Source organism: Hirundo rustica, chromosome 6, assembly GCF_015227805.2.
Source record: "Hirundo rustica isolate bHirRus1 chromosome 6, bHirRus1.pri.v3, whole genome shotgun sequence".
NCBI classification, from domain to species: domain Eukaryota; kingdom Metazoa; phylum Chordata; class Aves; order Passeriformes; family Hirundinidae; genus Hirundo; species Hirundo rustica.
In genome coordinates, this window is record NC_053455.1 from 51377879 (window position 1) to 51392238 (window position 14360).

Sequence of the window (14360 nt, forward strand, 5' to 3'; positions counted from 1 at the left end):
GCTCCAACCAAACCCATCACTGCCAAGTCCACCACTAAACCATGCACCCAAGTGCCACATCGACACAGCTTTTAAATACCTCCAGGGATGGCAACTCGAACACTTCCCTGGGCAGAGACTTCCAGCACTTAACAACAATTTCCATGGAGTAATTTTTCCTAATATCCAATCTAAAACTCCCCCGGCAGAACTTGAGGCCATTTACTCTTCTATCACCTGTTACTTGGTAGAAGAGACCAATACCCACCTCACTACTACTCTGATGATTGTATGCTCTACCTAGTATAACATTCTACTGGGAATATTTCACTGCATGTTGTTCAAAATAAAGCTTGATATAACTAAATAAAATTAAATACAGGAGGCAGAAAGCTGAGAGTAAATGATCCATATGAGAATAATCCCATCCTCCTCTTTAGAATGAGGTACATATACACGTTGCTTATCTCCAAATCTAATTCTCTGTAGTCAAAAATCATCCTGCATATTTTTCAACTTCAATAAGAAGTGTTGAAGAGCCAGATACTTTTTAATCCCTTGTACATATGTACTTTAACTAAGATGTGAATCACCTGGTGATGGGATTAAATGGGGTTTAAAAATTAAACATATTATAGTAATTCAATTACTGAGTTATAAATATTACAAGGAAACTGGTGTGTGATTACTGAAATGACTCTTGCAAAGTTATAGACGTTCTATTTTTAATGCTTACATTTCTTGAGCAGAATATTAATATCACTAAAATTCCTGTGGAACTTAAACAATTGAGGAAATGATCCATCAGCTAATGCCTTCTGGATAGGCTGTTCAGATTGGCCCTTAACTGCAGTACACTAAAATAACCAAGAAAATCATCTGAAACCAAACAGGTCAGATACTGCTATCTACAAACAGAACCAATATCAGCACAGGTTAATTCCTCCTGCTGGATTCAGGACAGTGTCAGGGCACAAGCTGCTCCATTTTTTCTGGACATCAGGGATAAATTGTTCCCTTGATTTCTGCATCACTAGTTCTGTTGGGGCCTATTGAAGAATGCCTAAATACATCTCAGATAATACCCAACCACTACAAAATCCTCAAGCTCTAATACTACTCCTTTTTTCTTCTTAAAAACAAACAAACAAACAAACAAACAAACAAACAAAAAAAAAAAAACCAAACCACCAGCATTCAAATGGAAGTGCTGCAGTTTAACTGTAACCACTGGGCTCACTAGAAAAATTTCCAAATATACCGATCTATTATACATGAGAAAACAAACTAGAAGACGCAAACAGTAGTGGAGCTCTGGGAAACTGAATTTCCAAACCAGAGAGAAGAGATGGCTTGAATGAAAACTTCTGGTATCTGAGATGGAGGGAGCACAGTGCCAGAAATAAGAAATTCCTCTCTTTAGAAAGCAATGAAGAATGCCATCTTGTTTTTTCTAAAGTAGCCTCATTAACCCAGGTTAGGGAAAATTTTATTGTTAGCTTTTTCTGATTTTACCATGGATCAGGGGCCTAAACAAAAAAGACAGATCTTTTATTTTCTTGTAACAATACCCATAGATTATTTGACACTCTACTTTTCCTCTGAATTATCATATAAATGCAGATGTAGTGGTTAGCTTGAGTTCGAACAAGTTTGGAAAATACAACAGGCATAAAGGTTAGCAGCTCTCAATATTCCTCTTTTACAACAAAAATCAGACAAGAGGATGCTTTGCTGAGTCTTTCCTGGGGCTTTATGATAGATTTTCACACAAGTATTATTTTTATAGATATGCATAAATTCTATTCACATGTGGACTGGAGTAAAAAAAAATATGTAATTGCAGAATTTTCTGGTTCAAACTTTAAAATTGTTATTTTATCAGTTATGGGGACTATGGTTGTTGGGGGTTAGGATTGTTCCTTTTTGTCTTAAAGAATTTTTCCCCATAAGTTGCTGAGAAACAAAGTGCCGGTACTTAGATGGTACTTGACTAACACAAAGGAGGGGGAAGATCATATGAGATTTGGGGCAGGAAAAGGACAGGGCTGGGGGAGCTGGGTGTTCTGTTTGCTCTGGGCATCAGAGAGGACGGCCAGACAGCTCTTTGCTGCGGGAGAAGTCCACTGTCAACACAAAGTCCAGTCCTGGGAATTCTACCATCATTGCTCGTGTGCCCAGGAATTCTGAGCTCCTTTGCCTGCCTGCAGGAGCTGGGCCAGCCCTGTCCGGCCGTCGCGGCTTCCTCAGCACTGCTCACTTTGCCGGGACATTCCCCCACCTGCCAGGGACATCCTGCCATTCCAGCCACCAGCCCGGGAGTTTCCACCGTTCCAGCTTGGTGCTCTCGGGATCCCAAGAGATCAGACTGCCCTGGGCTTTGTGAAACAAAGCCCCTCAAAGCTCCTGGTTCTGTTTATTATTGCTGGTTTATTTTTATTGCTGTAGTTGTTGTTTGTTTGCCTTGTTATACTTACTAGTAAAGAACTGTTATTCCTTTCCCCATAGTCCTGCCTGAAAAAGCCCCTTTAATTTTCTAAATTATAATTACTTGAGAGAGGGGATTGGAATTCCCCATTCCTAGAGAGGTCCTGCCCTTCCCTAGCAGATACCTGTCTTCCAAACCAAGACAAAGATAAACATTATTTAGGGAATATTTCTCATGATAGTCATACCCTAACTCATTATTTTAACTGGACTCAGAAGTCCTGTAGAAAACTTACTGACAAGAGCTGTCACAATTTCTTCCATATTTTCCAGAAAGCTGCTGAGATACTGAGTGAACGTGAGATGTGGAGATGTGATCTGGGCAATTACTGCTGCTGCTTCTGCATGAGTAGCTTCAGAATGGCTGGTATCAGTGAGGATGTCAGCCAGGCACAGTATCCCATCAACCTATGGAGAAACAACAGATAGAAGTTAGAAATACTGTAGGAAACACTTTTGCAACCAAACATGATTTTCCATTTGTCTTTTCATGGTAGTGACTAAACTACTCAATTTCTTTTCAAAACAAACTTAAACTGGGTGGCCTTTGTGTTGCAGGAAGTTTCAGTTTAGCAAATACAAATGAGTTCAGCATATGAGTTTGCTGTCCTGCCAAAAGTCATGCAGTTCCTTCTGCCTTAATGTTCCTGTGAAATCAATTTTGATCCAATAAAGTATTTTCTGACAGACATCTAAAGTTAACAAGAAACAAGTAAACATGAATCCAAAAATAAGCTCTGATAAGCAAGTGTTAATTTCTACTATGCCTTATTTTAGCTCTACTACAAGACTCAAACCTGAGTGTGCACTAAGTTCTAAACAGACTTTTTTTTTTTTTTGCCACTTTTCCCTGAAATTGTCACAAAGCCAACACGGGATCAAAAAGAATACTTTTAAGATGACCCTGGCCAAGATGCTCCTGATGAGCTTGCACAGCATTTATATTAAAGCCAGGTCCACACATCCCTTGCTTATTTCAAAAGGAAACAGAAAAATGAGAAATTACTTAGGTTTACGCTTTTAGAGTGTTTGAAGTGTTCTTACATAGTTCAGGCAAATAGATCGTATACACACATATTTGTTTGAATTATAGAAGACCCACTGGCACTATGAAAGACAGGAACTGGGCACATCCATTGGGATCATTGTTAGCAACAAAACACAGCTAGGGAGTGTTCTCTGTGCACAGGGGCATAATCTGTGAACTTTCAAATTAACAGCAATGTGTTCCTCCCCATTTAACATAGCCCTCAATAACTTACATAATTTACTACGTTGACAAGCAAGTGGTTAGAAGATAGGATCATTTAGGATGTAAAAGACCTCCAAGATCACTGAGTCCAGCCTATGACTGAACACCCCCTTGCCAAGCAGACGTGGTACTCAGTGCTGTGACAATCATGGTGACTGCACCACCTCCCTTGGGCAGTACATTTTAAAGCTTGACAATCCTTTTCATGGAGAACTTCTCCTGATGGCTAGCCTGAACCTTCCCTGGTGCAGCTTGAGGCCATTTCCTCTTGTCCTGTCACTGGCTACCTGGGGGAAGAGGCCGACTCCCACCTTGCTCACTGGGTTGCAGAGAGCGATGAGGTCACCTCTGAGCCTCCTTTTCTCCAGGCTAAACACCCCCAGCTCTGGACACTTCAGAGATACAAAGACAAGTTAAGAAGGCTTAGTACTGAAATATACTTCAACACTCAAACAGAAATCCAACCCACATTTGTGTTGTGCACCCAGTCTTAGCTCTGTTGTTCAGACTGCATTCTCTGTCAACTCAAAGCTTCCTCACAACATCCATGTTAAGTCCTATCCATTATCTTCAAAAAGGGTATTTAGAAAATCGCTTATTCTCATTTCTGTTATTTATCAATACAGAATGCTGAGTTACCCTAACTACTTATCCTGCAAAGGGGCATGAATTAAATTATTTGATAAGCACTGACAGATACTGTATTTTATGAGAAAAGCTCTCAGATAGATATGAGTGAAAATTACCTTCTGTAAGATTATCCACTGGGATGCAGTTTTTAATAGGGAATAGACTATATCATTGAAATTCTAGTAACACAAATAAATATAAAATAAACTATATCTCTATTTTTCCTCAGATCACAAATGGTATTTATTGCAGAAGCTCTAGTACTGGCAAAAAGAGAAAAAATAAATTTTCAATGTTAAACTTTTTCTTGACAAGCTTTCAACATTAATCTACCTACAGCAAAATATTTCCTCCTAGTCATGGCAGAATTCTACAGCTTGAAGCAGCAGATTCACATAATTCACTGGGCTTCAAGGTATATTAAGAGATCTCAGTGTCAAGAATTAATCTATGTCCTCGCAAGATGATTTAGTACCCAAAGTGTGCTAGACAATATCATACGCAAAGCCCCACAATTTTGTCACCTTGAAATCTCCCCAGATCACAGCTTGTCTGGGCTCCAAAGGATGTTAATAACAACAGGCAGTATAAAAAGCTAAACATATTCCAAGACATTTAAAAAAATACTTCACAAGAAAATTCTTCTAAGATCCACTTCAGACTTCAGCTCTAAATTTACTGGTTAACATTCACTTGGCCAACTTGTATTCAATGACCTTGACAAATGGCTTAAGAGTATTTTTATGCTGTTTGAGAACAGGTAACAGCTTATGAAAGATGGGTACAAGTACATGGTTAGATTTTTTTATCACATGTAATGGTGTAAATCTACATTAATTATACAAGCTTCTAACAGTACAGGGGTGTACTCAAATTTTAAATTGCATATTTGATTTCATTATTTATTAATTAATAGTTTTTAGAAATTGGGATTTTCTTCACTGGGAGTAAAAAAAAAAAAAAAAAGCAGATATTTTATTCAACACAAAGATAAATTACGTATTTTGGGTCTATGAAAGCCAGCGCTGCTTATTCTCCTTCCTTTTCAGAAACATGTAAAATACTAACAAATTCAGGCTAAAATTTGCTCCATACACTTTTTCGTCCCATCTTCAATATAGAAAATAACGTATTTCTACTTCAGCAGGCAACCCCATTTATAAGTGTCTAGCAATAAATTTTAAAATGACAGGGGAACAATCTAATAAAAGCACTTTAACATCCAAAAAGAAATTGCTGCTCAAAGCATTTTTATAATTAGGTTTCACACTGAAAGGAACTTTGGATGGCTGCCCTGTTTTCTGTTTAATTTTGGTGAAGTAATCAGCTAAATGTCAAACCTGTTCATCACCTTGGCAATACAAAAGAACTAGTTAGCCAGATAATGCAAACAAATGAATTCCATGAATGCAACAAGAAGCTGTGGAGCTCCAGTATTTGAGGAATGGTGTTCAGTAAACGCTTGATCACTAATACTTCAGTATTGATAACTGGAAAAATGCCAGGAACTTACATCCTTATGAGCATAGCCCTGTTGTAGAAACTTAATCCAAGTGACAAAATAAATGTGTGACCATGTTACTGCATAGATCAAGTCTTGTGAAAGGAAATAATTTCTTTTTTCTACAACAGGAATGAATGAGTTCTGGGGCAACAGTCTTATTTCTTCAGTCTACCTGTCCTTCCTCCTAAAAATATTAAATAAAACTAATCATCTGTTAAAGATACCAATACAGAACTTGAGATGAACTGCATTGATGACTTCATGATTTGAAATACTACACACAACAGCAATCGAAACTCTCTGCTTTCCACAATGGGATTTAAGGCAGTTTTTCCATGCTACTCTGAGAGAAAAGGTCCATTGTCTTCCTTTTAGTAATGTCTATGTTCATTTGTACAAAGTGCTGCTGAAGGCTTTTTGTCACAACATGACTTTCCTACCGTTCCTGTGTGCTCACTTAACGTTCAGATGATCCCTACATGTTGGTAAAGCCTTGGTCAAACATTTTTTTTCTTTTTGCCTTCTCTAAATTGATCTCCAGAGTCATTTAGTGAGACTAGAAAGCCTTACAGCCTTCTGTCAGCTGATTTCCCACTGTCAAATCCATTGGCCCAAATCTGGGTGCTTCTAATAAGAAGTACCAGCAGATTTCAAAGCAGTTTTACAGAAGAATAAAATGGAAATGTTGAGATCCAGAAGTAGGGCAGCAAATGTGGAAACAATATCACAAAGGGGATCACACCTTAAACAATCTCAACTTTCCCAGGGAACTTCAAAAACAGAAGCTGCACCCAGCAGTCAAGAACTGATAGATCAGAGCTGTGTGTGTCTTCTATCCTTTCACACATGCTGTATAATAGCACCTCCTACATGAAGCTAGGACAGGTTAACTATGTAGGTGAAGACATGAACATTAGCAGGGCAAACTATATAAATAAAGGTGGATAAAAAACCCGAACACATCAAAATTTATAGGACGAGGAAGAGGGTAACTGAAGAAGAAGGCAGGGAGAGAGAATTATCATGTTCATCCAGCAAAACCTGGATATACTTTTATTTTGTTGACATACTGTCATTTTGATGACTTTTGACTGAGTAATGGAATTGAATGAGATGATATAGTAACAAAGGGATGCCGTTTAAACTTCCGTAAATATAATCTCAAATAATCCAAACTACTGCAACAATTCCATCGTGGCAGCAGTGACCAGTGAACAAGACTGCAATGATTTTTGTAACTAATGCTGTACAACGGCGGCCATGGCACCTAATTTAAAAGCCCTTTTGTGTACACCACAAAATATTGTGGGGCTGAATAGAGGTTGAACAGCTCCCAACTCAGCAGCTTTGAAACTTCTGTCGATAACTCTAGCTTTGTATCTAAACTGGCAGTGAGTTGTGCTTTGGCTTGCAGCAACTTTGACTTCCCTCCTTCAGATGTGGTCAAGCTGATGAAGAGGTATTTGTTCTTTCTGACATTTATCCATCAAGGAGAAGTGTAAAGTTGATCTTGGAATACCATTATGTGGCATAAGAGAAAAGACATTTGGCTGTATCAGCTTGAAGGACATATTAAATGTGGCAATGCCTGAGTAGCAACCTTACATTAATGTTGCAGGGAAAAACAAAGTGCAGAGCAAGATGAAATAAGAAGATCCTTATTCTGGACTGCCTAGAAGTCAAAAGATAAATCCTATGCAAACCCTTTCTCCCTATGAAACTAAGAAGAAGCAGCCCTGCACCTCAGAATTCATGTCCCTCAGCACTCAGAGATGCTCTAAGCTTGTTGCAGATAAAAAGTACAAATGGTTGTCAAAGAGATAATAGAGAATAAGTCATTTTAAAGAAAGGATGGACAAAATCAGTAAGGTCGATATCCAGACTTCTCTCTTGTCTTTGCTTCAAGGATAAGAAAAGAGCTGTCTTTGAACTCCCCCCATTTTGAGGACTCATATGAAGGGTAAGACAGACTTTAAAGTATTTTAGTGGTTGTTAAAATAAACCAGGCATTGCACTGCTATTAGCCTAGCAATATTCACATATTCTCACTCCCATAATGCACAGCTTACATTCCTTCAAACTACTCTCCACAAACAGAATTGAAACATCCAAGGATAAACTCAGCTTTCCTGATCTACTCCTCCAATGTGATGTCCCTCCATTTTTACAGTATAAATACTGAGTGGCTACAAAGGGCAGGAGAAGGGGCTGCAAAGGAATTCCCTTGAAGTTATGCAGAAATCATCTGTAGTACAGGAAGGTGTTCACAGAATTGGGATACATTGATAAAACAGAGGGAAAGCCACTGGTCACAAATGAGTGCAGTGACTTGGGGGGTGGGGGGGAGGTATTTGCAATGACCCTTGTACTCAACATTTGCTACATTTTCTTTCTCCTAATCTGTCAAACAATCCCAATAATGACTATGTCACCTATAGAGTCAGAACCCTGTAAGAATAAGGAAGGACTATTTATGGTCACATATCATAAAGATTAAATTCTTGAAGTTATGTGACACATGACACCAAATGTTTCTCAGGTTCTTGTGCCTTACATTTTTGCAGGCTGGATACACTGGCTTGTTTATAAGTGGCAAGAATCTATTCCTATTTGTAGAGTTTTTCTTGGATCTGCATCACAAATTCCAGAAAGTACATGCTTGTTTCTTTTAAATAATGGATAAGGCTTTATACATTATATTTTGGGGTCTGAAATCCATTAAAATGAAGCCGCACAGACCCAAAAAAGGACTTGTCAACAAGATGAGAGGAACTGTCAAATAGCGTACAAGAATGCTGAACAAGATACTGGGACCTGAAATCTGAATTAAGGAAAGACCATACATTAGTAATTTTCACATAGACCTCATTTTTATTTACCCTGGGGGATCATAGTCTGAGAAAAGGAAAAATACTCAACTCAACTACTCCTATAAACAAACAGAGACTCCAGGTTATGTGCAGCAGGGCACTCCAGAAAATGAGATGTGCTCCCTGAGAAAAACATGCTCCGGTCATCTACTTTTAAATAAATGTCACAGACACTTCATGATGTGAGGGTATATTCTTTAACACCTGGTGCCTGGCATTTAAAAACAAGGACTGTCTTTCAACATGTTTGATTACTTTGTATCATTTAGGTTTTGTGTGGCACCATGGTTTCTATTTTCAAGTGCCTCTTGGTGTAGCTCTTCATGAGAAACAAAAAAAAATCTCATGCACACCACATTTTTAGATTACCCTCTTTTTCTATTACTATAATGAGAAACAGTCTCTATCCAAAAAGAGCAACATGGAGGTCACAGCCACTCATTATCACTCAATCTAACTCTTCATGGCGTCTTTCCTCTCTCAGAAAAAGTATCTGACAATCTTCCTGCTAGAATTTTGGATTTGTTCAAGTCAAAAATTTGAAACCTTAATTATGCTGCAGATTTAATTAATAATTTTAACAATCCCTGTTGTTGTTATTACTGTAATTTCACATACAACTTCTCTCATTGAATTAAAATTCTTGACCAGCTATATACCATTATGCCATGACTTGTACACGAACACAGCCTTACTCTATTCTCAAATCATGACGATGGAAACCCCGCAGTAGAAAGCAGTTACATTAGAGAGGTAGAGATAGTGAGCAATGGACATGCATAGGATGTTGTGCTTTTTTTAACTCTTATTTTAAATATGAGATTTTTTGCAAACAATTTTAAGATAAAGATCTTTATGCAAACAATTTTCCTGCAAACATTTCTCATTTCAGTGGTGTCAGTCAGTTTAGTCTAAAAAATATCCACTCTCTAAAATGGAAGGCTTCTGCTGTATTTGAATCATATGTGCACTAATCAAATGCACTATAATAGTAGACTATTTATATAATGTAATATATTAAACATGCACAGTAGCTTGCTCAGAAAAACGTTTTTATGTCTAAATTCACATAGTTACCAGAAGTGACTCAGTGTTTTACTCGTATTTCTCTTCCCAAGATTTTTGTTGCTTTAAGAACAGTACTATGAGGCACCAGGTGTTAATAGAATTGTTTGCTACATTCATTACTTCACAATGGCCGTTCAATTATTTTAATAAATTATTTTAAATAAATTAGCCCCAGAACCAAGCTTGGATGTGCCAGATTTTTATTGGCAGAGAATTTTTACAAGCAAGTTATAGAGTTTTATGATAGCCATTTATAATGAAAACACTCACAGTACTTTAGCTATAAAACTTTTAGTGAGCAAGTCAATAAGAGTCCATTCATGTTGTAATAACAACAGGGGAAATTGCTATCCTTATTTAAACAAAAAAAAAAAAAAATCAAAAAAAGTGAAAAAGGGACTGTTTTCATCTGGTGAAAATTGATAGAACTTTATTGGCTACAGCAGACCCAAGTTATTTGATCCTAAGATTCCTCTCCTGACAGTTAGGTAAATCTCCTTGGATCTCCTACAAACATTGATTTATGTCTATGACTGCAGTAACAATAAAATAATTTCAGAATTGCTTTAAGCTTGAGATATTCAAGTTTAAGATCAGTTGCTCACGTACAATCTTTATGAGCAGTCAGAGGTCTACTAGGAGTCATCAGGTAAAGTGATCTCAGATGTTTTTCTCTCCATTAGCACCTTCCAGTACTGCTCTTTGGTCAAATACAGTTGCTACATTGATTCTATATTAGAAGAAATAAGGACAATCCCTAAGATGCTGAGAAAATTGGATATTTTTACAAGCTGAATTTTGATTTTTCTTCTACTTAATATTCTTTGTTGCCTTAACAGGTCTCAACAAAAAGGAACCATTCTTATGAAGGATAATAAACACATATATTTAAAGTTAAGCTAGTGTTTGAACTAGGAGGAACAAACCCACAAATTTTGTTGCACTTGCAATAGGGATTGGTCTCCCAACATATGAAAATCCAAGGAAAAGTACCATACAGAACTTTGATACAGGGGCAATTACACACTGCATTCAAAATAATATTTCCAAGTCAGCTTATTTTCATAAGCTGATCTCACATCAAAAAAATGGGTCAGAACTGAATGAAATTGGATTTTCCTAGAGAGCAGATCCCAGCTTCAATAGCCCAGGATCTTCTCTAAGTTTTTTGGATAGATAAATGTGGAAGTGTTATGTTATAGCAAAGATAAAACCTCAATTTGCCTTAATTTAGCTGCACAGATCTGGGAAAACAAGTATGTTGTTTAGGGAAATCCCAAATACTGTTCTGATTCTGTCATTCAGTCATTGCCTGGTTTTCTAATATTGTCCCTAATCCATAAACTAGTTCTCTCATTCTTAAAAAAATGCAAGGGACATTATGACAGCAGAAGTGTAGTTGTTAAACTACAAAGTATTAAATGTTAGTGTTCCCCAAAAACACTCAAGGCTCATTCCTCATAAGCAATAAAAACTCTCATTCCATATTCCAAAACAACTGAATTCCCCGGATCTGTAAAACTCAAGTCTGGACTAGAAATTTCACATGACCAAGCTGCATTCTGCCATCTGCCAGTTCATAAAGAACAGAAGAAGAGCCACTGCAGGTCTCCACAGAATAGTGTTGGGTTTCTCCTGGATCTAGGAGAGCTCCCAGGATTAGGATATGCTCTGTTTCAGAAAGAATCAAAAACATAATTGGACATCTAGAAATGATACTAGAAAAGCTTGACACCTAGGATTCTAAGGTATGTACACATCACTCTGAAACCTGAGCTACTGAATCTTTGAGGGCACAGAATGTAACTTTAAATCAAAATGTACCAGACTTTTAGAAAGAACTCAAATTCGAGGCATCCAGAAGAAAGAAATGTTATTTAGAAGAACAATGCCTTGCCTAGAATTAAACTATGGTTTACTGGATTTTCTCCTGAGACTGGCCTTCTGTGCACTCCTCATTCCCAAAAGTATTAACTAACAAAATCTGTGTCATTTGCTAAGCAATCTAATCTAGAATAACTCAGGCTACAAATAAAATATTTCAACGGAAATGTTTTTCAAATATATCATCTCTACAATTGACAAAGAACGAAAGGAAGAATGAACAGTGGATGTTCTATTTATACTAGAATCACTTCTCAGAGTACAGATAGGTCCAACTTCACTGGGTAGCAGGCAGAGTCCTGGTCACATCCTTCTCACCCTTGCGAAAGTGTAACAAGCCTGAACTGCCACTGAAAGCAATGACAGCAACAGCTAGGGAAAAGCCACTGCAAAGTCTGTGCTACGTCTCTCCCACAATTTTTTACCAAAGATGAATTTAGCATATTTTTTTTAAATTTACTTTGACTGACATCTGGTAAGGAGTCAACCATATAAAACAAGATCCAGCATAAATTATACCAAATTCAAAACCAACAAGGATCCTGGAAGAAAAAAAAGAAGGATCAGTGCAAATGACTTTTAAAAGTAATTTTAAAAGTATCCCCCATGTTACTTATAATTAGATTTGTAGCCTCCAAACAAAAAAAAATCAGGCCAATCTCTCTTACGTGTTTTCTTTTCCTCTCTACATAAGAGGAAGAGAAGTTGTAGTAAAAATCATTCAAAACTGTCTTGAAGTGAGTCTCTTGTGTGCTAAGAACTGCTGGCTCACCCACATTCCAGAAAATAAAGAGCATGCCTCAGGCTTGGTTTCACCCAAAATGTGTGAAAAGTGCCTTGCAATTGAGGCACGTTAATGATATGACCAACGGAAGGTTTACCATTCTTCAGTGAAATTAGGAGCCATCAGAAAAGTTCTTGCACCTCGACCTAGCTAAGCTAAGAACTGTTCCACATCCCATGTTGTCCCAAAAGTCACTATAGGTCTTTACAGGTAGGAATACTCTCAGGCTGCCTAGGCACTTAGGTGTTCTGTTCACAACTCCTAAGCTAAAGTTCTGTAAAAAAACCTAAATAGAAGTTGTTGCATTGAACATGTGGGCTTTTATTTTCAAAATATTTATAGAATTGCCCAGTTTTTAAGCAACCCTCTGTGTGTGCATACAACAGTTTGAATCGATGGGGGTTTGTCTGTGACTATGATTTTTACTAACACCCGTATCAAATACCAATAGCATTCATTTCCATATTGCTTCCCATCAAAATAACTACCATACTGCCAACAGCAAAGATTCCCCATGAACTCAGAAGATTCATTAGTCTCATCACTGAGCAAAGATATTTCTAAAGCAAAGTAGATAGAAACCACTTTCTAGATGGTTCTTGCCATGACAGAAAGATAATGCTTCCCATTCCTAATGCACAAAACCTGCAGAAAAGCTCTGTTATCTCCATTGCCAACCACCATGGACAAGTTGCACAGCAGCAACAGAAATGTTGGCTGTCCTTTTACTGACACTTATAGCTCCGATCTTTGGTTGTTTTAGGGAAGAGCAACCTTAACCAGAAGTAAAATACAGGAGTCACTACAAAGATGAATGGCCAAAGTAAATGTAAGTACCTTAAATTCCAAAGTAAATTCCAAAGCCCTAAGGATTTTTTAGGAAAGTGTAAAATGTTTTTATTCAAAATAACTGGCCACAAACCATTCTTCTTAAAGGAAAAAGAAAATAACCAAGTCTGATCAGTCGGCTTTTAATGAGTTTTAACTGATCTCAATTCAATTGTAAACTTTAATCCACATTACTGACAAGGTCTTTGATTTATATATCTTTTCCTCTCTCTCTGTTATTTTCTCTTTATTTGAACTATAAAATACTACTTAGTGGTAAAGCTTACTCTTATTTTTAGGACTAGAAGGATTGGAAGTCAGCACTCATAGCTTCTTTAAAAACCAAGGGAAAAAAAAAAAAGGAGAAAAAAGCTAGTGTCATCTCGACTTAAAATCTCTTCCTTTGCCATTACCACTTTCAGCAATTGTCATTCTTTGTCTTTTGGGGTGTTTTGTGGTTTTTTTCCATAAGGAAAATCAATTGTAATTACATGAGTATGTCTCAATTACCTGTCTTTTTTGGGGGTCTGTGAGTCCTGATCTGATTAATTAGACTTCTCTGTCCTAATGTCTTCTCCAATGCCCCGGGTCCTAAGTACATTACTTTCTTCATATATTCTGCGGCAAGTGATTAATTTTTACTGGTTAATACAAGATGTAAATTCTTCTAGCAGCAAACGTGCCAAAAATTAGATAAGAATGTGTTATTTCATGTTTAAATGAGCTTGAAGGGAAGACGAACCAAAGTAGAGCAGCAAACACAGAATTTTTACTCAGAATAACATCAATATCATTAATACACTGGCGAAGCTGGTAAAATAAAGGTGCAGGATATGTTTCTCAACATCATCTGATACAGCCACACAGAAATCCTTGGGCTGGTGTGGGGGGTTAGACAAAAGTGAACGTTTCTGTCTTAAAGAATTTTTCCGCATAAGTTACTAGGAAACAAAGTGTTGATACTTAGAGGATACTTGACTAACACAAAAAGACGTGGCCGGGAGGGAGACTATCACACGAAGTATGGGGGAGGGAAAAGGACAGGGCTGGGGGAAGCTGGGTTTATTTTTCCTC

At 37.4% G+C, this 14360-nt stretch overlaps 1 protein-coding gene across 1 annotated transcript in view; it reads right to left on the reverse strand.

The window, feature by feature from the left end:
* Positions 1–14360, reverse strand: part of INSC (INSC spindle orientation adaptor protein) — a 139090-nt gene that overhangs the window by 16141 nt on the left and 108589 nt on the right. The window contains exon 8 of the mRNA XM_058421058.1: positions 2703–2874. Within this exon, the coding sequence (XP_058277041.1) occupies positions 2703–2874 (172 nt within the window). The remainder of the gene's footprint in view (positions 1–2702; positions 2875–14360) is intronic.